General features: G+C 43.4%; 1 protein-coding gene across 2 annotated transcripts; it reads left to right on the top strand.

The window, feature by feature from the left end:
- Positions 1 to 141: 141 nt before the first annotated feature.
- On the top strand, positions 142 to 27,582 carry aspm (assembly factor for spindle microtubules). 2 transcript variants are annotated; one of them, XM_040128310.1, is made up of 27 exons: positions 142 to 657; positions 1,007 to 1,150; positions 1,748 to 3,338; positions 4,393 to 4,488; positions 4,733 to 4,834; positions 4,952 to 5,098; positions 5,397 to 5,636; positions 5,767 to 5,834; positions 5,944 to 6,085; positions 7,317 to 7,447; positions 8,046 to 8,221; positions 9,504 to 9,649; positions 10,346 to 10,431; positions 10,528 to 10,740; positions 12,103 to 12,307; positions 12,867 to 13,015; positions 14,265 to 14,393; positions 14,529 to 14,723; positions 15,163 to 17,343; positions 18,439 to 20,442; positions 20,713 to 20,862; positions 20,995 to 21,186; positions 22,381 to 22,573; positions 23,787 to 23,941; positions 26,221 to 26,397; positions 26,567 to 26,739; positions 26,844 to 27,582. In XM_040128310.1, exons 1-27 carry the CDS (start codon positions 382 to 384, stop codon positions 26,944 to 26,946), a joined length of 9,564 nt encoding a protein of 3,187 aa, XP_039984244.1. In that variant the 5' UTR covers positions 142 to 381; the 3' UTR covers positions 26,947 to 27,582. The 2 variants fall into 2 exon arrangements, with proteins under 2 accessions (XP_039984244.1, XP_039984243.1); XM_040128309.1 differs by having other exon boundaries at positions 15,163 to 20,442.
- The last annotated feature ends 266 nt before the right edge of the window (positions 27,583 to 27,848 follow it).

The following is a 27,848-nucleotide window of genomic DNA, read 5'->3' as shown; positions in this document are numbered from 1 at the left end:
GGTGCCTACCTTTTATATGGCTCTCAGACTGTGGGCGTGGCTTGTGGCGGTTTTTAAAAAAAAATGAAATCGGCAGATGATTGGCCGATAGCTGTGTATTCATACGGATCCGACGTGTTCTCGCTACCCGTTGGACGAGACGTGCCCGTCGCTCGCTCACGATTGGCCGACTGAACAACGGCGACGAAATTTCAAACCAGCTCGTCCCTCGGTGTGTTGTTGAGGGAAGCGTGTTTAACGTTTGCTAGTGGGCTAGTTAGTGTCGGGGTGTTTAGTAGTAAGCGGTCGACATTAGTAGCAAGGCAAAATGGCTTGCTAGGCGTTTAAAAAAAAAAAAAAAAAAAACTAACTGCGTAACGCGTGGCCAGCTTTTCAGTAAAAATGACTGAAACGGTGACTTCAACGCGGGGAGGATTTTTGGACTATAGTCCGGCAAAGAGGGGCGACGCGAACAAGGAGAATAATGTACCGGTTTTGAGTTTGATCCAGTTCTCGAAGGCTCCCTTTGTCACATTTGGAACCGTGAAGTTGGGGACCTCCAAGTCGGCTGTCCTGCGAATCGACAACCCTACAGAGGACGCGGAAGCGGAGGTCACTGTCGAAAAGATCCCCTCTAGTAAAGGCTTTTCCCTGGACCACAACACGTTCACGATTCAGGTATGTTCCCAGCTACCCTCACAGCTTTTTCTTTTTTTGCCACACGAAGGCACACATTCGTGTACGTCTGTCATAGAAAGGGCGACACAAATCAGTAGTCTTTGTGACTTAAATGAGTTTTAAACTCACGTTATTGAACTGTGACGACCCTGCGGTAGTTGACTCTAGCTACATCAGGAGTCAGGCACGGCCGTGTCCCGCGGAGCCTGAAAAATAAGCTCTTATCATGCTCAGGAGCTTTGTTTTGCCAAAATCCACGAGCCAAGCTGGCACATGTCTCTGCTTCCGTTGCGCCCCTTGCAAAGACTTGCAGCTGGTCCACGTCGTGCCCTGTGTTTTGTGTTCGCAGCCCGAGGGCTCCTTCAGTTTGACAGTAACCTGGACCCCAACAGAGGAAGGCGGGATCAGGGAGCTCATCGTCTTCAATGCCAATGGGGTCCTCAAGCACCAGGCTGTTCTGCTGGGAAGAGCAGAAGCACCAAAGAAGAAAAAGGTGAGGGAGACATAAGGGCTTTTAACGGCCATTGATCTGTCAGGTTTTTTGGAATAAGGAAAACAGAGTAAAAACTACCAATGGCATGGTTGATATATTCAAATTGCTTGTATTGTCAAGCCAGCAGTCCAAAGCTCAAAAACACTTAGTTTAGTATCACAAAAGTCAAAGAAAACCAGCAAAGTTTCACATTTGAGAAGCCGAAGTTTTGGGAATTCTTTGCGTAAAAAATAACTTCAAACGATTAAATTCACCATCAGAATATTTGCCAATTAATATTCTGTCTATTGCCTAATCGTTTCTGCTCGAAACTCATATACATGTGTGTTTCATTGCACTTCTCTTTGGTTTTAAAAAAATGTTGACAAAGTTTTCATTCACATGCGGAACATTAGCAGAGAGGCTTTTACGCCTACTTTCTCAATACTCTCTAATATTTCAATATCAATTCAGACTTTATTAAGGACACAGCTCATGGGGGGGGGGGTCCATTGAACAATAAAATAATCTAAGGGAAAAAAACTTTCATAAGATTGATGTCAAAAGTATGCCACTCCTTATAGAACTCCATTTTTGTTTTTTTTCTTGTGTTTTTAGAAAAGCTTATGGGACACGATCAAAAACAAAAGGGAGGGTGAAAAAGTAGCTGCCCCTAGGGGGAAGAAAATGGAGCCCCCCCTGAAGATGGCAGCCAATAAAACCTTCCAAGTGTCCCGAAGGCCTCAGTACAAACGGGACAAGCCACGCAGCCCACTTGCTTCACTCAATGAGGGCAAAGCTGTCAGAGAGAGGTCCCTCACGAAGCACAGCCCCGCTGACGATCCCCTCCGGAAATCAGAGGAGCAGAAGGCTTTAAATCCCAAACCGAGGCAACAGTCTCTGACCTTGTCAGACCAGGAGAATATCCAACACATTCAGAGGAACTCTCCTGTTGTCCTACTTGTCCCGGCCGTAAAGATGATCGACTCCGGCAGCACGTCTGCCAGCCCAGACGCCCCGGGGAGCAAACCTGGAAACAAAGATTTTACCAAAATCCTTAACAGGACTTGTTCACCTGTCGGGACACCAGAGAGGTTTAAGAAACTCATTCCTCGTATTCAGTCAGGAAGCCCAGTTCCTGACTCTGTAAAGTCTGCGGCTGATGCCGATGATTCAAACAGCGAGTTAACTAGAACCCCGGTTCTGTCTTTGAAAGATGCACTGGCCCTCATTGACTCTGACCTGAGCCACATTATCACCAGTCCTCAAGACACTAGTTCTAGCTGTGACTTTTCAGATTCACTGGAATCCAGGAGCGGGAGTCGTGGCTGCGGATCCGACAGAAACGCCCTCAAAGCGTTAACCGATAGCCCAGAGCTGTCAGAGTCAAACGAGCCGAGACTGACTTTCTTTGTCAGCAAAAAGGGTGTTGTGAATGAGGTTGTTGTTTCAGAGTCGGAGGCTGGTAAGGCTACGGAAATGGTGAAAAAGGCCTCCTTTACCTCCGCCACAGTGACCAAGAGCAAAGCACCGGTGGAGGAAAGCAGTTTGAGTGGAAGGAAAATAAAGAAGTCGAGGCGAAGGCTCTTGGAGAAAACACTCGAGCTGTCTGACAGCGGCAGTCAGTGTGAGTCAGGACCGTGCACTCCAAAACTCCCCGTCATAGGTACGGGCGCAGGAACTAAGGGATGGCAGAACCCTGACGGGACCGGCCTACTGTGCGACAACACGCACGGAGTCCCGGAGTTTACCTCTTCCAGCCCGACTCCACGCCTCTACGGCTCAGCTACACCCATCACATTCCCGGTCACCTCCCCTCCGCTTATGGCTCCCACTCGCTTCTCGTTCTCAGTCACCTCCCCACCACCCGCAGCCCCTGCTTCCGGAGCTTTTACGGTCGCCTCTCCGTCGCCCCTGGGCTCACCCTCTCCCCTTCACCCCAACCCCTCATCAGACCCTAACGTGCACGAGCACTCCCCAACCGTTTCTGCTCCTCCTTGCGTTCAGGAAGACCCATTTCCCATTCACATGGCAGTGAAGAGCAAGAAGAGGAAGAGCGAGGAGTATCTGAAGAGTGATGCAAAAGTAGAGGATGTCGGGAAAACCGACAGGGTCAAGAGGAGCAAGGTGCTGGCTGGAAAAATTCCGACCTCAAGATCAGCGCAGGAGAGGAGAAGTGCATCGCAGAGGCAACAGCAGAGAACAGCAGGTGAGCAAATGTGAAGTCAATTTACGTTGGATGTTTGAATTACAATAAGTACTTCAAAAATACTGTAGATGTTATTTCTGCAGGTTAAATTTAGTGTAAACTATGAATGTTAAACCTGCACTTTTATGTGTATTAATGTGTCAAGAAATATACTCAGTTGCCATTTTATTAGCTAAAACTAATTGAGTCTAATACAACAGTCTGGCAGTAAAGTCCTACCTTCATTAAGGTTATGAGGTTATTACGTTTTTGTCGAAACCGTTTTAGAGAGGTGTTGATTCGACTTTATGGTCACTCCGGAGGAAGTGGTTTGTGCTGCTGTTGAATTGTTTTGCATTATAATCACAGGTGTTTCTACTATATATTCATTCTTCACCCTATTGATACCAATGAGCGTAGGTTAAATGGTAGAAACGCCTCTCCGTATAACGCAATCAATTCAGCAGCGGCGCACACGGCAGCGTCAGAAACGGTTTCAATTAAAAACCGAACGTTTAAACCTTCATGAAGGTAGGATTTATAGCAGAGCTGTTGGATTAGACCACTTTAGTTTTAGCTTGGTGTACCTAACCACCTGCCGACTACTTGAATGGTGCACATATCAGAGTGTTTTGATTCTCATATCAGTTTCGATGTGTAATTGTGTGATCTGATATACAGCAGATGCAAGAAGTTAAAAAGTGCCCAATTTTTTGTTTGCTTTACAATTTAAAAAAAAAAAAAAAAAAAAGGAAAAAAAAAAGCTCTGGCATTAAGTAAGTGTTTTTGTAATGTAAGATCCTTAAAGGAGATTTTAAGAGATTTTCATCTTATTCTCTATTAAACAGCCTTTAAAGGTACATACCGCCAGGTAGCTACATCCTGGAGTCCGACATTCAGATCAGCCTCTGTACATGATGGAAGTTTTGCATTCACGCATCAAAGTCAATGAGAATTTTTGAATAGCTGTCAAAGATGTTTTGGTACTTCTGTTTTAAAAAATTCTCCTTACCTCTGGACCCTCTGTATTTACCATAACGCTTATTTTTTTTCTTTTTTTTATTTTTTCCCCCAGGCTCAGTGCGCTCAATAACTACATCCTCTCTAAAGAGCAGAAGGTCTGCTGTTCCTGCCCAGGCAAAGCAATCAAGCTCCAGAGTCCCCTCACGAGGTATAAAATGATGTGCCCTTTCTTTTCTGAAGGGGAATATCTCTCAAATAAGAGTCAGTGTCTGTTCTTATAATGTTAGTCAGTGAGTGAGGGTTAATGTGCATTCACAGGAGAGAGACGTTCATATCATAACAAAAGCCAGGGAGTGAGCCAGTGATGTGCATATGAATTATAAGCTGTCGCTAATTTTCCAGCGTAACTTGTTGCTGAAATTCAAAATGTCTTTTTCCTGTTTTTTTCACAGATGCTCCGTCTCTGAAGTCATCCGGTGCTTCATCCGTGAAGACGGCAAAAGTTGTTGCCGTGGCGCAGTCAAAGCTGACCTTTATTAAGCCGGCACAAACGGGTATTTGATGGCGGGACATTGTAAAAATGCACCTTTGTGACGTGTGAAGAGGAATTTTTGCTTTTGTTTATCTTTTGAAATTTTGATTTTTTTTGGTCTCCCGCCCTTTTCTTCCAGCCATACCCAGGCACCCGACGCCGTTTGCCGCCAAGAACATGTTCTATGACGAGAGGTGGATTGAGAAGCAGGAGACGGGTTTCACTTGGTGGATCAACTACGTCCTCACCCCAGATGACTTTAAAGTCAACACCGAAGTTGCCAAAGGTAACATCCATCCACTCAAACATTCAGCAGACAGACTCAGTCACTACTCTGGGGGAAAGTTTTTCTTAATTAAAGGAGGCAGGAGTGTAAAGTATGGTGTTTGGTTTCAAGAAATACAGCAATTATCATGCTCTGAGAGTAGCTCGGAGATCATTTATTGACTCACTGAACATTTTACAACTCAAATATATTAATTACTGCAGTGGACTCTTTATTTAAATGAGTATCTACGTTTTGCACTAGGGACTTTATAAGTCTGTACAAGTCCTTAAACGTTTTTCCTGCTTTTGTGGTGTAGTGAGTGCTGTGTCCCTTACCATGGCGAACGACGACAGCTTCAGCGTGCCCAAAGCTCCCACCAAAGAGGAGATGTCCTTCAGCACCTACACGGCTCGACGGAAGCTAAACCGCCTCCGTCGTTCTGCCTGCCAGCTGTTCACTTCCGAGGCCATGGTCAAGGCCATTCAGAGGCTCGAACTGGAGGTGGAGGCCAAGCGGCTGCTCGTGCGGAAAGACCGCCATCTTTGGAAGGACATAGGTCATTATGAAACCACCCCCCCCCGAAGTCGGGTTTTTAAATGCTGTGAAGTTCCTGTCAAACTCAGGATAAGTGTGAACGTAACAGTTTTTTTTTTTTTTTTTTTCTTGTTTCTCTTCAAAATTTTCAGGTGAACGCCGAAAAGTCCTTAGCTGGCTTCTTTCGTACAATCCGCTGTGGTTACGGATAGGGCTTGAGGTATTCTGATACGACAGTGCCTTCTCATGCTTTCTTAGCGTTCGCCGTTCCAAACAGTGTTGTTAGTTTCTTCGCCGTCCACGCTAAACACATCACTGCTTGTTCTCAGACGATCTACGGGGAGTTGATCTCCCTCGAGAGCAACAGTGACGCCCTGGGTCTGGCTGTGTTCATCCTGCAGCGGCTGCTCTGGAACCCCGACATTGCTGCTGCGTTCAGACACCCCAAAGTGCCTCACCTTTACAAAGACGGTAATTTAAGATTTGTCATGTTGTCTGAACCCAAGACTGTAGTGTGTTACTATCAGAGGTGCACAAATTATAGAAATAGCATGAGGTGGAGACTCTTTGGGAGCTACATGTAGTATATTTAAATCCAAAGTAATTAAAGGGATATTGTGTGGGTTATCAGCTCAGGTTCCCATTTCCTATGCCAACAAAGCCTCTTTTACCTTATCATAAACAGACAGAAATACAAACCCTAATGATGCAAACTGTAGAAAATTAAAAACCTAGGAATGAACTTTAATTAAACAACTTGACTAAACAAAACTTTTTAATTACCTGCCGACAACTATGACATTCTCGGCAGATATCTCCAAAATGGGGACATGTAGTCTGTGAGTCATGTAGTTTATTAGAAAGTGGATTAGTGTGCACGGCGCTAAAAATAATCTGCACATGTGATAAAAGTCTCTCCGAACAAAGGCAAGATGCCCACGCACGCGATGGGTTGCAGCTGTACTGATTTTTTTTTTCTTTCCCCAGTCAACTCGCAATGCTGTAATCGACTTGTTCTGCAAGTGCCTGAAATTTAGAGCTGCAACTTACGATTATTTTCATAATTGATTCATCTGATGATTATTTGGTCGTTTATTGATCATTCATTTGGTCTATAACGTGTCAGAAATAAAAAATAAAAAAACGTCCATAGCAATTTCCAGAACCCAAAGATATTCAAATTACGATGAAATAAAACAGAAAATCCTCACAATTAAGAAGCTGGAACCAAAGAACGTTTGGAGATTTTCCCTAAAATTTAACCAAAAACTGATTGACTGATTAGCAACATAGTTGCCAAATTAATTTTCTTTCGATTGACTAATCGATTGATCAACTAGTGGTTGCAGCTCTAGTAGAATTTAATGTTTTCTCAAAGGGATTTAAAGTCATTGTCATTTGATTTAAAATATCCCTAATTACCAGACTTAATTTTATTCCCGAAATTCAACTAGGAATATACTTCAGAGTTTCAGACCTCCTAAGAATTCCTTTCCTTTATTGGAAAATTAAAATGTGAAATAAAGAGTTAAAGGACCTCTTCGATAAGAGACAAGTTATGGTGGAAATAAGGGAATTTGTTTAAAACTAAAAGAATTCCCTCTGTTGTAGAACAAAACAAATGTGTTTCATATCATTTTTCAGAGAGTTGTCTCAGTTGTGTACATCCTCAGATGTGTTCTGTTTACATTTTCGGAGTTAGGCCACGAGGAGGCGCTCTCCCGCTTTACGCTGAAGAAGCTGCTCCTGCTGGTGTGTTTCCTGGACAAAGCCAAAGAGTCCCGGCTGATTGAGCACGACCCCTGTCTTTTCTGCGTGGACGCAGAGTTCAAGGTCGGCCAAGGCTTCCCCATGTCAACAACAAACATTAAATACATTATACATTTAAAAAACAAAAAACAAAACATTAAACCACTATCTCATTAAAGGTCGAAGGTACAGCCGTATCATAAATTTGGTAAATAACAGTATAAAAAGTCCAGTATTGATCTCTGACATTATTTCAGTATTTGCATCTTGTCTCACATCTTTCAGGATGTCATTATTTAGGCTTTTTTTTTTTTTTTTTAACTGCCTGACATCTTATTGTGCTTATTCCAAAATAAGGATAGTTTTTATTATGTAATATCCATCCAATGGCTTTTTATTTTTTTTATACATATTGGCCCAGATTTTTAAAAAACGACCATAGTGTGGACTTATTTTTGAGTTAAAAATGAGAACGCATAATGAATGTGTACATATTCTCTCTAATCTTGTATCAAAGACGTGAGCCTCATGTTCCCCACTCTCCTTGTGTTTTTGTGTTTTCTGGACTTTTAATGCATCTTGCATTGTAGTGATAAACTCTCACATTTTTTACTACTGTTTCCTCTCATTAAATATTTTTTGGGTTGCATTAACCTCTACCATGCTTCCTGCTTTTTTATAGATGAGTAAAGACCTGCTCCTGGCCTTCTCCAGGGACTTCCTGAGCGGAGAAGGAATCCTTCCCCGGCACCTTGGCTACCTCGGGTTACCCGTCTCCCACGTTCAGACGCCCCTGGACGAGTTCAACTTCGCTGTGAAGAATTTGGCAGTTGACTTGAAATGCGGCATTCGTCTAGTGTGAGTGAGCCGCGATGAATTTAATGTGGTGCTCTGATCCCCGCTGGGATCTTCGATTTTCCTCCGAGGTCGTTCTCAGCTACAAGGCAGCACCTCAATGCTCAGGACTCTTCAGCAGAGCCGCTCAGACGGGGGATTTCCTCCCTGGGATTCTCACTGAAGGATGTTCCCTCAAACTGTCCTGTTGACACAACATTTAGCCCTTATCATAGTTCAGTCTCATATGCATGCTTGTCTCTCGAAATTCATTTTTCGTTGCGTATTTCCTCCTTCAATGCACAGAAATAGAGGCTGAAAAACGTAGTAACAAAGACGCAGCAGGTTCTTGTAGAGTAAATGTCTTCTCCAGTAATTAGACCAGTATTCCTGGACTTTATTTTAAACTTCTTCCTGGGTTTTTCTTGTCTTTAGGAGGTGTAAGTGTGTAAAGGCCTCACAAAGCGATTTAAGGGGAAAAGAATCAAAAGAACGACATGATAAACTCTTCACAAAAAAAGGCAGACTGAGGCCCAGATATGCGCCCAAATTGATGTAGATGCAGTTCTGTTTTATACTACAGTGAGCGTCTGCATGCTTACAATTTTTCCACTCAGCTGCGGAAAGTACATAAAAAATGTTTGGCGGGAAGCTTGCAAAAGTAAAAGATGAGAAAAAGGAAAATGAAAAGCAAAATAATCGTCCTATTTGGCATAGGGTTGGACGACGACGACGTCTGTCATGAGACGACAGAAGTATCCAAACCGTCAGTCAGTTTAAAATAGAGTTTGTGCCGCGTTATCTGTATCCATGTGATATCCGTGTGACGGAGAGCTTTGATTTGTTAGGCGTTTCATGATTACACTAGCCACCTGTATCTGCCGGTCTCAAAAAGCCTTTAAAAAAAAATATATATATTTTCACCCGCCTTGAAGTGAAAATAACTTTTCAACGGTTAATTGATCCATTTGATGCCACTCTAATGGATCCGGGTTGCGTTAATTTAATTGGTGATATCATTTTGAATTATTGTTGTTATACTGCTGGGAAGTACTGGAAAAAACGTGAAGAAATAGAAATAGAATATATGATTTAAAAAAAATAAATCATTCTAGGCTGTATTGTTCCCTCTGGTTTTCCATCATACCTTCATACTTTGGCTGGTGTCATGAAACTCTATTAAATTGTATTGTATGTGGTACTTAAAAGGTCTTAAATTTAACCTGGTTAACTCTGCAGAAATCCTGTTATTTCATCTTTGACCCCTAAATGAAGCCAAATGTTTTCATGTAACTTTCCCTTCCAGGCGTGTAATGGAGCTCCTCATCCAGGACTGGAGTCTGTCGGCGAAGCTCCGCCTGCCAGCCATCAGCCGCCTGCAGAAGGTCCACAACGTCGACGTCGCCCTGCAAGTGCTCAAAAGCAAAGGGGTCGACCTCAAGGATGAACACGGTGATTACAGTCTTCCTCCCGGGCAAACGGCAAAAACGGGGAGACGCTCAACCTGAAAGAACGTTTGCCCTCAGCAAAATGAGATTCGGTGTTTTTCTCCACTGTAGCACACTTTTGGACATTTGGACATGTCATTGCCCACATCTTTCACTTAAGCATGAAACACACTGTACACATTTTATTGTGTATCTTTTGTGTTTGATCACACGTAGCTGGTGGAGTTGCACAGCTGCACAAGGACAGAAATTGGATTTCTTTTCCTTTTATGAGGCTGTGTTGGATGTTTAGTGAGCAGTATGTGGGGGAAAAAATATGATTGTTTGTGAGTGGCTAAGCAGAGAGGGAAGAAAATTACAGTAAAGTAGTAACTAAATTACAAAACAGACAAGACATAATGCTTCAAATTGTCTTTTTAAACCATGAAATGAGTTCAGTAATAGTTGTTTGATGCCCAAACGGGCAGTACAATCGTTAATGGACCAACATGAAGGTGACGTCTTCACATTACTTTTCTCCCCGTGATAAGGTCACACCCAAGGATATTAAATTTACATTGATGTGAAACGGAGAAAAGCAGAAAATCCTCATGAGAATGAGGGACCGGAGAATGTTTGCCATTTTTGCTCAATAAGTGACTTTTAATGCACTAAACTGATGTGGTTCAAAGGTATTTAATCATTCTGTCTTTATTTTCAGGCTGCGCCATTGATTCCAGAGATATTGTGGATGGACACAGAGAGAAGACATTGAGCCTCTTGTGGAAAATCATCTTCGCATTTCACGTGCGTATTAGACTTGGCCGGTAGTTCACAAAATTCTAGTCTCTTTACCTTTTGATCAGGGTTGACTGACTTGCTGTCATCAAATAATCGGTTAAGGTGGAGGCGGTTCTGGACGAGGATCAGCTGAGAGAGGAGATTGGATTCCTCAAGAGAACCTTGAGGACCAAACGGAGACTGGTGTCCCTGAGGGCAGATCGGGGGCTTCAGCCGAGTCCTGCGAAGACCAGGGTGCCATACGAGCACGGCAGCACCAAGATTACCCTGCTGATGGACTGGGTCCGCGCTGTGTGTGACTTCTACAATCTGAAGGCGAGTTGGACATTTTCGTTTCCGGCTCACGGGCCAAAGAAACTTCAGTGTTAGGTTTGAAATAGAACGAGAACGTGCTGGAGCTTGCTTGGTCTCCTAAAGCGTTGTCTGTACAAAACACTATTGACTTGCTATATGGAAAATGCACAAACTTCACTGTGGTCAAATTGTCTTGATATTTGACATTAATAGTTATCATCAGAAATGTCAAATGGCTAGAGGAAGACTGCATTTCTCTGGTCTTTAAAATACGGCAGCTTGAAGTTGTGGTTCGTTTGAACAAGGCGTATTTGCTGCGGAAACACATCTTTTGGCCACGCCTCCCCTGCGATTGTCTTAAGCCGTGTGCTGCGGCGGCTCTGCACGGATGTCCGCGGCGCGCTGAGTCGAGCGGGGATGCACCGAAGTTCAAATTTGTTGACCTTTGACCCCAGCTGCGCTGACTCCTGGGGGCGCATCTAATCGCTCTTGACCACTACTTGAACTGAAAGATGGGAGAAAAACTAAATATTTGTGTTTCTGAATTTTTCTCAACTGCACATTAACAAAATAGCCTCATCGTGATACCAGGAAAAAAAAAAAACAGTCTTCCTGGCAAAATATCAGAATGCAGAGGCGTCTGCCATGCCCACAGAGCAGAAGCAGAAATTAAGATAAATACTGTTTAAATATTGTTAAATGAATCAAAAACCACACTGATAAGCAGAAAAACAACACTATAGTGTTGTGTTCTCTGTGTGAGCACTGATACGTCTGTTTCTGCACAGTTTTGCTCGGATGCTGTGCAGTTTTCCTGTCAGCAGGTCACTGTGGCTCCGTGCAGACGTAGGTGCAAAAATCCAAGCGAGCGTTTTGCATATTTGTGCCTATAAAGAAATTCTCTTCTGGTTTTCTTGCTGTCAGTCCTATTCGGTCTGCTGCCTTTCAATTTACAGTCTCTACAAAGAATGTTTTCTAAAAACCTGCAAAAAGCCACATTCATTTCTCATTGTCCTCTGTGACTAAAAAGCCCCGAATTACAACATCCCTCCAACTAATCGTGAGCCTTAACAAATCTTTAACAGGTTAATTCAAACTAAACTTGAGAACAGGAGGTAGCCTCCCTGTCTGTGGTATTAGTTGCAAGATTGTCAACAAAATCTCCAACTTGCAATTACAATTGATATGATTTGAGAGCTCTTTTTTTTCTGTTAGGACTTTTATATTGAGTGTATTTCTGACATGACATCAACACAGCACATTTGACCTTGATCTAAACGTGGCAAAATAAAGAAGCGCTTCGCTGTTGTTGAGCTTATAGCCCTGGATCGCTGTGACAGTCTCAGAAGTTTCGTAGCTTAAATCTGCTGTCTGCCTGTGCAGGTGGAGAACTTCACCGTGACGTTCTCGGATGGCCGCATCCTCTGCTACCTTATCCACCACTACCACCCCAGTCTCCTGCCAGGGGAGGCTGTCAGTCACAGCACCACACAGACCGTCGACTGCTCGCTGAGGGGCCGCCTGGAGCTCAGCTGCTCAGCCAGTGACTCCGACAGCTCCTTTGACTCCTTGCCGACAGGCCTCCACGGTACATTTCTCCTGTGTGCTGTGCTGTTTAGATGCCCCCCCCCTTTTTTTTTTTTTAATGTTTATATGTCATTATGTTATGATTATGTAATTATGTTTATGTCACATGTACATCACATACATACGTACATTAGATTTGGGAAACACAGAATTTGGCAAGACCTCTGAGACATTTAGGGGGAGGGGGAAAAAAAAGAAATTCAGGGAAATCTGCGAAAGCTGACGCAGGAATAAACCAGAATGTATTGTCCAACATGTTTCATACAATCGGTGGTTTTATCCACAGGAAGCCCACCTGTTGTGAAATCTAGAATGTTTATTGGAAGTTATTAAAGTACGCTGATGTAGCTTTTGGAAATGCACTGAAAAAGCTAAAAAAAAAAAAAATCAGAGCCAAAATGTTAACGCATAATATTTTCCACCTTGAATGATGGAATGTCATGGCTAAAAAGTTAACTGTCATTTTTTTTAAGCTTGTCTGTACGACTTCTAAAGCAGGTGATGAAGAAAATTTGAGAGAGGGACTTGTGATGATAGTGTCTGTTTCATTTTGTGAGCAGGCCCGGATTCTCCCTCAGTAGAATTTAAAGAGCTCCTGGAAAATGAGAGAAACAACTTCAGACTGGTCAACACTGCTGTGGCTTTCCTGGGCGGGGTTCCTGCCATGATCAACCCAGCTGACATGTCCAACACCATCCCCAACGAAAAGGTGAGACAGGAGGTTTTTCTCCAACCCGCTGCAGGATCACAGGTCGGACTGCGTAGAGCAGCGCTTTTATGTAACTCGCGTCACATTCAGTGAGTTTATATGCACCTAAATAACCAGGTTACGCAGAGAAACCAAGTTACACTTTGTGACTGGAGAACATGTTCACATGCACTGTAGCAAGATGGCTGCCGTTACCTGTTACAACTAGGGCTGGAAGCAATGAGTATTGTCATTATCGAATGATCTGCCAGACATTTTCTCGAGGAGTCGATTAATCCCTTTGTCTATAGAAGGTCAAAAAATTCAAGGTCATTCCAAGGTGACTTCCTCAAATATCTTGTTTTGTCCAAAACCCAAAGATATTCAGTTTACCATCACATATGACAATGAAAAGCATTAAATATTTACATTTAAGAAGCAGTGACCAGCGAATGTTTGGTATTTTTGCTTTTAAGAAATGACTGCAACGATTATTCGATTATCACAGGTAGCTGACGGTTTTCTGTTGAAGAGCTCATCGATTCATGGACTAATCATTGCAGCTTTACTGTAAATCCACATATACATGCAACAGTGGTCAGATTTCTCCCGCTACTTTCCCTGTCTGCAGTCTCTTGATGCGCATGCATAATTGTAAAAAGCCAATCAGAAACTCAGTTAACTGTAAAGCCAAGAAATAAGCCATCTCCAGGAGAAATCTAGGCGGAAAAATCATGTTTTTTTTTTTTTTTTGTTTAAATCCCCTTCCCTGATTACAGACGCTTGGTTTTGTGACTTTTAAGAAGTCAGCTTATTGGAGAAAACTGCATTCTGGTTCTTGAGTGCATTGAAACACACTTTCTGTGTCTTTCAGTATAATCAATTTTTAGTGGAGCATTTATTCCTATATGAGCGCAGACCGTCTTGTTTTCCAGAATCGAGAATATTATTCATGTTCATATGTATTGTTTGAAAAGTCCAAAAATAAAAAATTTTGTATTCGTCTTTCCAAATATGAAAAATACACAGAATAATTTTTTTTTTTTGGGTAAAGCAATCAGGGTTAAGGGTGATAGTTTTTTGTGGAACGACACCATTAAAAGTGTTGCTCTAAATTCATCATTAAATCTTTTCAAAAGTCTTAAAAAGTCAATATCCACAGTGGGCGGAAAATATGTACCAAACAAAACCCAAAATGTCTAACAATTGGTGTCAAGATCAGCGGTAAAATACTGCAGCTCTTCCTTCATTCACAAGTGTTTATTTCCAGGTTGTGATGTCTTACCTGACCTTCTTATGTGCTCGTCTGCTGGACTTGCGGAATGAAACCAGAGCAGCCCGGGTCATACAGGGCGCCTGGAGGAAATACAGACTAAAGAAAGATCTACAGCTCTACAAGGTCGGTTCAGCGTTTGGTGCGACCGCAAATTGATTTAGTTTTATTGACCACATTCTCGTTATTGTAAAAACTAAAGGGTAAAACCAATGAACAATAGTAAATTTATCTTATTTGTTGATTTTTGTTTGGACACAGGAAAGAAACACGGCTGCTTTGAAAATCCAGTTAGTCGTGAGGAGCTTTCTCCAGAAGCGCAGAGCTAAGAGGCAGAGTCGAGCCGCTGTTGTCATCCAGTCAGTCTGGAGGGGCTATGTAGCCCGCAACAGGCTGAGGCTGAAGAAAGAGGCTCAACTTCGGGCTCTGCAGCATCAAGCCGCAACTGTAATCCAGGTAGGGTGTTTATTCCACGTGCGTGGGATGAAAAGGTCTGTCGGCAAAGTGTAAATGACCAAGTTGTACGTAATCTAGTGCTGATCATGTATCTAGACTTGATTTGAATATAAATATAACCCATAACAGATGTTACTGTAGAAATGAAAGAATATATTTCTCACCATTCTCAGGTGTTGACTTTTACTTGTTGCTGTGATTTAGTTTTTCTACCTCAAACATTTGTCCCATTCATTTAAAAGAAAAAAAAAAAAATTGCCCAAGGACACATAGATGTTGGCCCTGAATCTGCATGCCGTCTAGCCAACATTTGTGATTTTGCTTTTTTAACAATATCACTGTCTGTCCGTTTTGTTACAGCGAGGACATTTGCTGCATAATGAAGCCTGCCTTTGTAATTGTCCTTTTGAATAGACGGTTCTTATCTTTGTCGACACAGGCTCAGTGGAGGATGTTTTCGGCTACGAGGGCTTACCATCGCCTCAGATACTACACCATTGTCGTCCAAGCGCAGTGGCGAATGAGGAGGGCGGCCTCTGCTTATGGACGAATCTACCGGGCAGCAACGGTCCTTCAGAAGCACTCACGAGCATGGGCTCTTGCAAGAAGAGATCGTGAATGTTATCTCTCCCTTAGAACTGCAGCGGTGACATTACAGAGAGTGTACAGAAGATGGAAAGCCCGGAAAACAAAAAAGGAAAACTGCGCTGCCAAAGTGATACAAGCTGTGTTTAAGAAATGGTACGAGGAAAAAATGGCCATAAAAACTGCCGCTGCTGTAAGGATTCAATCTTGGTACAGAATGCAGAGGAGTCTCCATCAATACAGAAATGTCAAAAGAAGCATTGTGCTCATTCAAGCTCAGTACAGAGGTCATGCACAGAGGCGCTGCTTTAAGATGTTGAAGCTACAGCACCATTCGGCTGTTGTCATCCAGAGTGCCCTCAGAGGGCACGCTGTCAGGAACCAGGTGGCAAAGATGAGATGTGCTTCGGTCGTTATTCAGCGCCGGTTCAGGGCAACTGTGAAAAGAGACGTGGAAAGGCAAATGTTTGTGAGGACGAGACACGCTGCTGTCACCATACAGGCAGCTTATCGTGGACAAGTGGCTCGGGAGTTGCTGAAAAAACAGCGGAATTCTGCCACGGTGATCCAGGCAGCTTTTAGGAAGTACACTGCCCAAAGGCGGTACCTTGTCTTGAGAAAAGCTGTAGCTGTGATTCAACGGAAGTACAGAGCCACAATTTTGGCTCGTAAGACAATGAAAGATTTCGAAGCTCTTAGGAATGCTGCCCTCATTATTCAAGCTACCTGGAGAGGCAGAGCTGACAGGAAGAGGATAGAGAAGCAGCATCGGTGTGCAACTCTGATACAGGCGTACTACCGTCGGCACAAAGCGCAGGCAGGGTACAGGCCAAAGAAAGCGGCAGCGGTAGTCATACAACGTCACTACAGAGCCTATGTAGCTGGAAAGGAGGCGAGAAAAGCGTACCTATACGAGAGGGCAGCCTGTGTTACTCTCCAAGCTGGATTCAGAGGCATGAGAGTTAGGACGGAGCTCAAGAAAAAGCACCAGGCAGCAACCATCATTCAGTCTTCAGTTAGAATGTTTTTATGTAGGAAACAATATTTTCTCCTTCAGAGTGCATCAATTATCATCCAAAGTCGATACAGAGCTCTCCTGCTCTGCAGAACACAGCAAAATGAGTACAGAGAGCTGAAGCTGGCCGCCATAAAGATACAAGCTCTCTACCGGGGATTTAGAGTAAGAGAAGACCTAAAGAAGAGGCACAACGCTGCCACGTCAATCCAAGCTCAGTTCAGGATGCACAGAATACGTATGGCTTATCTTGCCACAAGGTGCGCTGCCATTATTATTCAGGAACGCTACAGAGCCAAAAGGCTCAGGGATCAACAGCTGCAGACGTACAAAACAATGAAAACTGCCGCCGTAGCCATCCAGGCAGCATATCGTGGACACATGGCCAGGAGGACGGTTGCAGAGATGCACCGAGCTGCTACAGTCATTCAGAGAAAGTTCCACACAATCCGAGGTAGAAATAGGTTTCTAGCTATCAAGGCGGCAGCTTTGGTTTGTCAGCAGAGGTACAGAGCAGTGAACCTGGCAAGGAAAGACCGCCTGGACTATCTGTCAAAGCGCAGGGCAGCCATTTGTCTGCAGGCAGCCTACAGAGGACATAAGGTCAGAGAGCAGCTGCGTATCCAGCACACGGCAGCTGTAACAATTCAGTCTCGCTTCCGAAAGTACCAGCAGAGAACCTACTACAAGAAGCTGTACTGGGCTGCTAATGTGTTGCAGTCGCGTTACAGAGCCAATAAAAAAATGAGAGACGAGATGCATACCCTGAGTGCCAAGAGAAAAGCCGCTGTTGTCTTACAGGCTGCATATCGTGGAATGAAATCCAGAAGAATCGTCAAACAAAGTCACCAGGCTGCCAGTGTTCTCCAGAGAGCTTACAGAGCCTACTCCGAACGCAAGCAGTATCTGAAATTGAAATTGTCCGTCCTCACCATTCAGCGAAAATATCGGGCAGCTGCAGCAGCTACAGCACAAAGAACACAATACCTGAAAATGCGCAGAGCAGCCGTCGTCCTTCAGGCAGCATACAGAGGGCGGCAGGTCAGGAAAGAAGTCGCTGGTTGGCATCAGGCTGCAATCGTGATCCAGTCTGTATTCAGAAAGCACAGAGAGGAAGTCAAATTCCAGGCCATGCGGCTGTCCGCCATTGTCATCCAGAGATCCTATCGGGCCCTTGTTCTTCAGAGGCAAGACAGAGAGAACTTCCTGAAAAGGAGACATTGCGCTGTTGTTCTTCAGGCAGCTTTCAGGGGTCATCGTGTGCGACGCAACATCGCCAAGATGCACAGGGCAGCCACTGTGATTCAAGCAAACTTCAAGAGGCATAAGCAGCAGTCGGCCTTCAGGAGACAGCGCTGGGCAGCCGGTGTCTTACAGCAGAGGTTTAGAGCTCAGAGACAGAGAAACGTTGAGATAAAACATTATCAAGAGGTTAGGAAAGCTGTCATTTATCTACAAGCTACCTTCCGTGGAATGAAATCCAGAAGAATCGTCAAACAAAGTCACCAGGCTGCCAGTGTTATCCAGAGAGCTTACAGAGCACATTGTGAGCACAAGCAGTACCTTGCCTTAAAATCCTCCGTCCTCACCATTCAGCAGAGGTATCGAGCCACTGTAGCAGCAAAGGAACAATTGCAAAAGTACCAGAAAATGCGCAGAGCAGCCGTCGTCCTTCAGGCAGCATACAGAGGGCGGCAGGTCAGGAAAGAAGTCGCTGGTTGGCATCACGCCGCCACTGTGATCCAGTCTGTATTCAGAAAGCACAGAGAAGAAGTCAAATTCCAGGCCATGCGACTGTCCGCTATTGTCATCCAGAGATCCTATCGGGCCCTTGTTCTTCAGAGGCAAGACAGACAAAACTTCCTGAAAATGAGACATTGCGCTGTTGTTCTTCAGGCAGCATACAGAGGGCGGCAGGTCAGGAAAGAAGTCGCTGGTTGGCATCAGGCTGCAATCGTGATCCAGTCTGTATTCAGAAAGCACAGAGAAGAAGTCAAATTCCAGGCCATGCGGCTGTCCGCCATTGTCATCCAGAGATCCTATCGGGCCCTTGTTCTTCAGAGGCAAGACAGAGAGAACTTCCTGAAAAGGAGACATTGCGCTGTTGTTCTTCAGGCAGCATACAGAGGGCGGCAGGTCAGGAAAGAAGTCGCTGGTTGGCATCAGGCTGCAATCGTGATCCAGTCTGTATTCAGAAAGCACAGAGAGGAAGTCAAATTCCAGGCCATGCGGCTGTCCGCCATTGTCATCCAGAGATCCTATCGGGCCCTTGTTCTTCAGAGGCAAGACAGAGAGAACTTCCTAAAAACGAGACATTGCGCTGTTGTTCTTCAAGCAGCTTTCAGGGGTCATCGTGTGCGAAACAACATCGCCAAGATGCACAGGGCAGCCACTGTGATTCAAGCAAACTTCAAGAGGCATAAGCAGCAGTCGGCCTTCAGGAGGCAACGCTGGGCAGCCGGTGTCTTACAGCAGAGGTTTAGAGCTCAGAGACAGAGAAACGTTGAGATAAAACACTATCAAAACCACAGAAGAGCAGCCATCGTGTTACAGGCTGCATATCGTGGAATGAAATCCAGAAGAATCGTCAAACAAAGTCACCAGGCTGCCAGTGTTCTCCAGAGAGCTTACAGAGCCTACTCCGAACGCAAGCAGTATCTGAAATTGAAATTGTCCGTCCTCACCATTCAGCGAAAATATCGGGCAGCTGCAGCAGCTACAGCACAAAGAACACAATACCTGAAAATACGCAGAGCAGCCGTCGTCCTTCAGGCAGCATACAGAGGGCGGCAGGTCAGGAAAGAAGTCGCTGGTTGGCATCAGGCTGCAATCGTGATCCAGTCTGTATTCAGAAAGCACAGAGAGGAAGTCAAATTCCAGGCCATGCGGCTGTCCGCCATTGTCATCCAGAGATCCTATCGGGCCCTTGTTCTTCAGAGGCAAGACAGAGAGAACTTCCTGAAAAGGAGACATTGCGCTGTTGTTCTTCAGGCAGCCTTCAGGGGTCATCGTGTGCGACGCAACATCGCCAAGATGCACAGGGCAGCCACTGTGATTCAAGCAAACTTCAAGAGGCATAAGCAGCAGTCGGCCTTCAGGAGACAGCGCTGGGCAGCCGGTGTCTTACAGCAGAGGTTTAGAGCTCAGAGACAGAGAAACGTTGAGATAAAACATTATCAAGAGGTTAGGAAAGCTGTCATTTATCTACAAGCTACCTTCCGTGGAATGAAATCCAGAAGAATCGTCAAACAAAGTCACCAGGCTGCCAGTGTTCTCCAGAGAGCTTACAGAGCACATTGTGAGCACAAGCAGTACCTTGCCTTAAAATCCTCCGTCCTCACCATTCAGCAGAGGTATCGAGCCACTGTAGCAGCAAAGGAACAATTGCAAAAGTACCAGAAAATGCGCAGAGCAGCCGTCGTCCTTCAGGCAGCATACAGAGGGCGGCAGGTCAGGAAAGAAGTCGCTGGTTGGCATCACGCCGCAACTGTGATCCAGTCTGTATTCAGAAAGCACAGAGAAGAAGTCAAATTCCAGGCCATGCGGCTGTCTGCCATTGTCATCCAGAGATCCTATCGGGCCCTTGTTCTTCAGAGGCAAGACAGACAAAACTTCCTGAAAATGAGACATTGCGCCGTTGTTCTTCAGGCAGCATACAGAGGGCGGCAGGTCAGGAAAGAAGTCGCTGGTTGGCATCAGGCTGCAATCGTGATCCAGTCTGTATTCAGAAAGCACAGAGAGGAAGTCAAATTCCAGGCCATGCGGCTGTCCGCCATTGTCATCCAGAGATCCTATCGGGGCCTTGTTCTTCAGAGGCAAGAAAGACAAAAGTTTCTGAAAGTGAAACAATCCACCATCATCCTTCAGGCAGCATTTAGAGGCTGGTGTGTCAGGAGGGAAATTAGCCGACAAAATCAAACTGCCATTGTGATCCAGTCGCGCTGGAGATGCTTAGTGCAGAGGCGTATCTACCAAAGGAAGAGAGAGGCAGCTGTGACACTTCAGCGGAGGATCCGGGCAGCGCAGCTCGGCAGGGTGGAGAGGAACAACTACACCCGAATGAGGCAAGCTGCTGTCACACTTCAGACACACTGCCGAGCCTGGACTGCCAAACGAAAGGTAATGGGCTTTATTTGATGTTCAAAAAAATGTTCCTCTCTCCCAGACAGCCTTTAGTTTACATACATTCGTTGAAACTTTCTTAAAACCGCAAACATCATGTCTATTTTATATTTTTGTGCAAGCTTTGTCATCAAGTGGTAATTTAAAACTTCCAGACTGCCTGTCTAGAAGGAGGCAAACCCTTTCAAAATGTGATTTGTAGTGATTGGGACAAAAACGGCTGAACAAAAATACGGTCATAATCCTTTGCATGCCATTACGTTTCAGGTACTAGAAGCCGCCAGGGCAGAGAGGAGGCTCCGTTTTACGTCAGCGATCTTTCATCATCTCAGTGCCATAAGGATCCAGCGAGCTCTGAGAGCCCACTGGGCTCTGGAGTCGGCTAAAAGACAAATCCATTCTGTCATCACAATACAGGTGCAGATAAAAGCTCTGAACGGCATCTTTCAAAACAGAGTTTGTCACTGAAAAGGATTACAGCGTTCTCTGGAATTAAATTGAACCAACTAGTGAAGTATTTCTTGAAATGATTCCCTTGTCTTCCCTTAGCGATGGGCGAGAGCGAGGCAGCAGAGGAGGCAGTATCTGGAGGACAGGAGGAAGGTGGTTGTAGCCCAACGGGCAATCAAGCGCTGGTTAGCCCGTCGCCACAAAGCTGCGTCCGTCATCCAGCAGGCCGTCCGGAAATTCCTCCGCCTCCGGCAGCAGGAGAGGGTTCAGCAGGGCATTGTCAAAGCTCAGGTACGACAGCCAGGGGTGACTTTGGCTGTGGCATCACAGATGACACGGTCTCTAGCACGTAGCCTAACATACTTGCTGTATTTACTCACTAATAGGTATTTGAAAGAGAGACCAAATATTTAATAGTCCCGATTAAATTGTGATTTACTTTTGATTTATTTAATTTAGGTGGTCATAGGGGGCCTCAACTGTGGCTTGTCGTGGTTTTGTACCAATAAACTCGGTCAGATTTTTAGATACGAGAGCTGCTCAATCCAAAGTGGGATGTATGCTGTCTCTCCTGGTCAGACCAGGTCTTCCCCATAAGGTCCGCCAGTTATCTACAAAGCCAACGTTTTGTTTTGTTTTTTTGTTTTTGTTTTTTCTGGACACCACCTCAAAAGCCAACGGTTGAACGATGACGCGGCCCCCCTTTGGCCCCAGGGATGCATTTGACTGCGGTCGCCGGTGTTGCTCACTTCACGTTTCTCAAAATAGAGCTGCCGATAACCAGAGCTGGTTTTTTTCAGCGGGTGGGTCGCTGAGTTGCGAGAACCTGTTCGAAACATGAACCGGTCGGCGGTGAACCGTAGGCTCCTGCTACGGACGGTCACCCGGCCATGCCGACTGTCATTCTGCTGCAGCAAACGCACGCTACTCTCAGATGCTGTCAGAAACTTTGTGCATGTAGGTGGAGTGCTGATGAAATGGTTCTCTTGGATCATCATTTTTGCTTTTAGGTGTCTCACATAGGTTTTGTCTATAAACATAATAAAAAAAATGTAGATAACTGATGAAATATATTCTTTTATTGGACAAAGTAGTCAATAGTCAGTATGAAGAGTCAACAAAGTGGTAAAAAATTAAAGTATTTCTGTGACTGTATTGTTTCTGACCAAAAGTAGTTAATACAAAACAAGTTGTATTTCCAACCATCTGACTGAGATGGGGAGCAAGACCCTTCGCCAGATCATTATATGGAAAACCTGAGAGCATAATGTAACGGCAAAATCTTTGCTTTGAACGGAGGGCAGTTGAAAGTGCACGGTCAAGAGAACGTAATTGAATTGATCTTCCCTCTCAGTCCCCACATACAGTGGTTCCCCAACCTTTGGCATAAATTGGTGAACATCGTCTGATTCGATGCACTAATGATTAACAACTAACTGTAGTTTCTTGCCTTTTTTGCCCTTTTTTCCCATCTTCTTCCTCCAGGCTCTGTGGAGAGGACACCGCTCCCGCCGACTGAACGACAATCCCAAGGTGGTGAAGCTGAGACACCGCTTACGTGAAGTCTCCGCCTGCGTCCGCGAGGAGGACAGACTGTGCAACAAGACGTCGTGTGCACTGGACTACCTCCTTCGATACAAACACTTCTCCTACATTCTAGAGGCCCTGAAAAACCTGGGTAAGGCTTTGCCATTTCTGCTAATTGACCCATACGAGGCAACCATGAAGCTTGCTACTGCAGCCGTAGTTTTTGGGCCACAAAGCGGCTTTAGTGGAAGAGTGATCGCTAAATTTATTTTTCTTTTGCCTTGTACACACACAAAGACACAGAAAACAAAGCAAAACACACAGACACTTAAAAACAAACGTCACTATAATTCAAGTAAAGTAAGTTACTTCACACATAAAACATTCTATTCCAACATTGATAATAAAACGTATCTAAATTGAAAATAAATATACTAAAAATATATTTCATCAATTAAATGTACATATTTACTGTCTGGAGAAGTCATACAAAACATTCTGCAGGGTTTGCACCAGTGAGCATTTATTTCTCCTCTTCTTCATCTATCAAGTCCACACTCTTCACTAAAAAAACACATCTTATTAAAACATACTGTTTTCCTTTTATTATATAAGTAACCTTTTCTAATGCAAGCCCACTCTCTAATACTTTGGTTGTTAGTTATTCCCAAAATAATGCCGCAGTCAGGCTTTTGGCGTGGAGTAAAGGAACATCCATCGTTGTTTGTTCCCGTTTTTTTTAACACAAATTTTTCTCAAATTATTGATCAATCATCTGGCCATTTTTTAAATTCCTATGTCTTTTATTTCAAATTTTATTTATTTGGCCATTTAGCATAGCAAAAAATAATGAATAAAGCCCATCACAGGTTGCTGAACCCATGGTGATGTCTTAAAATGTATTGTTTTGGCCAACCAGCAGTCCCAAACCTAAAGATAGTTAGTTAGTTTGCTGAATTTTTGCTTAAAAAGGCTTCAGTGAACACTTTTTATACAAAAAATTTTGTTTGCACGTTCCTTTAGCTCATGTATTATTGTAATTTATCAGATTTTTTAAAAGTGGAACATGATGCTGCCTTATGTTGAATTTAGTGTTTTATTATTAAACAACATTAAAACACAGTGATCTTGAGTCTGTTGTACTGTTGCTGTAACAGTTACAGATAGTTGATTTTTAAGTTTTGTGACTGGGCAAGTCATGAAATCCACATGTACTAAATGTACTAATCTAAAATCCAATTAAGTGTATGTACCTCCATGAACCAAAAAAAAAAAAAAGATGATTAAAAAAAGAGTATACCTGCTTATCTGAGCAAGATCTCATGCTAAAAGAAGGCTCCCTGTGTGTGCGTGTGCGTGTACAGAGACCGCCACCAGGCTGTCCCCAGAGTGCTGTGAGCGGCTGGTCGAGAGCGGAGCCACCAACATCATCTTCACCCTCATCCGCTGCTGCAACAGGAGCGTCCCCTGCATGGACGTCATCACCTTCTCCATCCAGATCCTCCTCAACCTCTCAAAGGTACCTCAGACCCAGAGCCGCTCTTCTTATGTAATGTTGCCACGTAAAGAGATCATGTTTTCATGCTCAGGGCATGAAACATGAAGATAATGTAAAATATTACGCACAGTATATACATATATACATATATACAACACAAAAATAAAAAATAAATGAGTGTTTCCTTTGAGTTAATGCACATCTATGTGCAATTTGAGAAGTGCTCCTATTTGCCAGCAGAGAGTTAGCTTAGCTTCACTTAAAGACTGGAAACAAAGCCAGGCTAGTTGGAAATAACCAGTCTGACTCTGTCCAAAGGTTCAAAAAAAAAAAATCCACCTACCGGCACCTCTGAAGTTCACTAGTCAACACGTTATATCTTGCATTGCGGCTATACAGAAGGTTTTGTCCGGGGCTGTTTCTTGGCCAAACGGTGATGACTTACCGTCAACTTGTTGTATTTATGCTTCACTTTTTGTACGGATTAAACGAAAAAGGTTACCGCATGTTAAGTTGTGAGCTTTAGAGGTGCTGGTGGGGACAGAGCCAGCCTAGCCACTTTCCCCTCCTCCAGCCTCTGTGCTAAGCTAAGCTAATTTTCTACCGGCTGCAGCCTCATGTTTACCATGCAGCCATGAGAGCAGCATCGATTTATCCCACCAAAGTCTCAGTGCATACCCAAAAAGTCAAACTATTCCTTCAACTTTATATTGATCGTTATATTTTATGTAAAAATATATCATAAACAAAGAAAATATAGTCTACTCAGTTTGATGCTATCAGTTCACTTCTTGCTACCATGTTACAGTAGCAATACTGCGCACAGCATTGGATAAGAAGTTACCACCAGCTACCTGTTGTGACATGAGTTAAACGTGTGTAATGCCAGTGAGTTTAGCTGACAGTGCGCGGAGCTGGTCAGAGCATTTCCTCAGCAGCTCTGATCTCAGACTTTCTCTTCCTTTTATATCCAGTAGTTGACATTCAAGCTCAGTTTCTCTTCTGCAAAATCCAAGGTCAAATTACATGCAACACCTTTTTGGTCCGTGTTTTTTTTTGAGTGGTTCCTGTTCCCAAAATTTGGTGAGCATGATTGCGGTACTTGCTTGAACATTCTGCAGTGTCTGCAGTTTTATTCATAGGAAAACAATAAAATAAACACACTGAAAGAAATATCTATATCTATATATATCTATATTGATATCGATATAGACATAGGTGTGTGTGTGTGTGTGTGTGTGTGTGTGTGTGTGTGTGTGTGTGTGTGTGTGTGTGTGTGTGTGTGTGTGTGTGTGTGTGTATATATATATATATATATATATATATATATATATATATATATATATATATATATATATATATAGATATATATATATATATAGATATATATATATATATATATATAGATATATATATATATATATAGATATATATATATATAGATATATATAGATATATATATATATATATATATATATATAGATATATATATATATATATAGATATATATATAGATATATATATAGATATATATATAGATATATATATAGATATATAGATATATATATAGATATAGATATAGATATATAGATATAGATATATATCTACAGTGTACTTTTATTCATGGAGAGGGGCAGTTTTTGTAAGAAGAAACAGAGAGAGGAGGGGAAAATGAGAGAATTCCAGCAGATTATATAATAACATAATGCCCAGCAGATTAGGGTGGCTTAAACGGAGACTTGCAGTCGCCCAGGCAGGATGTAATGAAAGCGTTAATGACATTTTTCAATGCTAAGATATTACGTTTCTGCAACTGGAGGAGTTTTCTCCAAAGCCGGAATTCCGCTCTGCCATAGTTTGGGTCCGCATTCTTGTGTCAAAGCATGTTTATTTTTTTTTAATTGATTTTTCACTCTGCTTTGTGGACTTCGATTGCTTGACTTGCAAAATAATTAACTAGGCTGTTTTGTTGGATTGACTTTGAACAGTGAAGAATAATGACAGTCCAGACTGATCACGTGAATCTCACCAGAAACTGGTGGATCGACTGACTCACAGACTGACATTGCCATCCATAGAGCGGAAGCGCTAGCGTGGCTACAATTTCCTCCCGCCACACCGGACTCTTATTGATGCCTTTGCAGACTGTTGTGAAGTCTCAGATCTTTTTCCCTCTGCTTTGTCCGATCAAGTTATTAACTGACTTTAATTCAGTGTTTGCACTTTTCTTCCCTGTTTGCTTTCTTTCCCTTCTACTTCCTCTCCTCACTCACTCACTCACTGTTGGTTTCCTCCCTCAGTACCACAAGACTATTGAGGCGGTGTATTCGGTGGAAAACTCTGTGGAGACGCTGCTGGACCTGCTGCAGAGATACCGGGAGAAGGCGGGGGATAAAGTGGCAGAAAAGGGCGGCGGCATCTTCACCAAGGCCTGCTTTCTTCTTGCTCTCCTGCTGCAAGACAAGCACCGTGCTGCGGTCCGTAGCTACTATAACATACAGACTTTTGAAAAATATTATTCCAGTAATTTAACTAAATTAAAACATGCTATAATACCAGTATTAAAATTCCAAAATAATACAAGGAATGATTGTAAATTGTAGATTTTTGTAAATGTAATGAAAGCTTTTTTAAAATTTCGTTTAGGAGGTTATGAAGCTACCCAAGGCCTTGGATAGGATACGCAGCATATACCGGCTCACTGCTCGCAAACAAAAGATGGACGCAGAGAGAACTGTTATCAAACAGAAGATAAACGCGTCGATCAACGGGAGCTTCTATGTCCAAGCAACGCCTCGAAAATCCCGACCTGCGCCAAAGTACGTGTATTTACTGACTGTGTCATAGATAGACAGATGCACGTGTATGTGTTTGCACTGGTAATTGACGCCCTGTTTTTTTTTTTTTTTTTTTCGCTTTTCAGGTTTGCGCCCGATTGGGTTCTCAGAAAGGACAAGCTCAAAGACATTGCGGACCCCCTCAGGGCCATTCAAATGGTCGCACACACGCTGTCCATTGTGTTGTAAATAGCCAAGCTTTTAAATCTTGATTCTTCATCTCACTTTTTTTTTTTTTTCCCCTTGCTGAAAATATTTTTATGTTTTTCTCTCAATACATTACCAAGTGCTCCATGTATATATTAAAATGCATTTGTTTCTTAAAGATGGGCCATGTAGCTTCATGTAGCTTTCTAATGTGTTTACCTTGTTTTCCTTGGCTAGATTTCCATAGGAGATAAACCAGGTTGTTTTACCAGTAATGTTTACACCTCTTGCTCCCGAGTTGCAGTTTTTTAGTAACACCACTAAATGTAATGTCAGCATGCCAACATGTTCGAGGTGACAATGTTAACATGCCGATTTTTAGCAGGTAATATTTACCATATTCTCCATCTTTACATAGTGCGTTAGCATTAAACATTGCTAATTAGCAGTAAATGTAAAGTCCGGCTGAGGCTGATGGGGAAAGCTGGTCTTGCAGTTCGAAAACCAAAGCATTAGATTAAATTATGAGGTAAAAGCGACGGGATCACTAGATTTGTTGCACTTCAATCCTGAGGGCCGCATGAATGTGCGTAGCAGGATTTATGGCAACTAGCTGCGACATTTCAGACAAAAGCACAAATTTGAACCACATGGTGGCGCTAGAGGAACCGTCAGGGCATCACCAAAGTCAGTAGGATTCACCCACAAAAAAAAAAAACAAAAAAAAAAACATAAGTGTGTCTGAAGTTTTTTGTCAGTCCATCCAGTTGATGTAAAGATATTCCTAGCTGAAAAGTCGGGGGTCACCAAAATCCACAGGATCCATCCTTTTGGGACCAAGAATTTCCGTATCAAATTTGGTGACAATCCATCCAATAGTTGAGATGCCTCAGTCTGGACCAAAGTTGTGGAATATGCTTATTTTGTTCTGCTACTTGATACAG

The sequence above is a fragment of the Xiphias gladius genome, chromosome 6 (assembly GCF_016859285.1).
Source record: "Xiphias gladius isolate SHS-SW01 ecotype Sanya breed wild chromosome 6, ASM1685928v1, whole genome shotgun sequence".
In the NCBI taxonomy this organism is placed as follows: Eukaryota; Metazoa; Chordata; class Actinopteri; order Istiophoriformes; family Xiphiidae; genus Xiphias; species Xiphias gladius.
The sequence above is the reverse complement of the archived record's forward strand: the minus strand, read 5'-3'. Positions and strand labels throughout refer to the sequence as shown.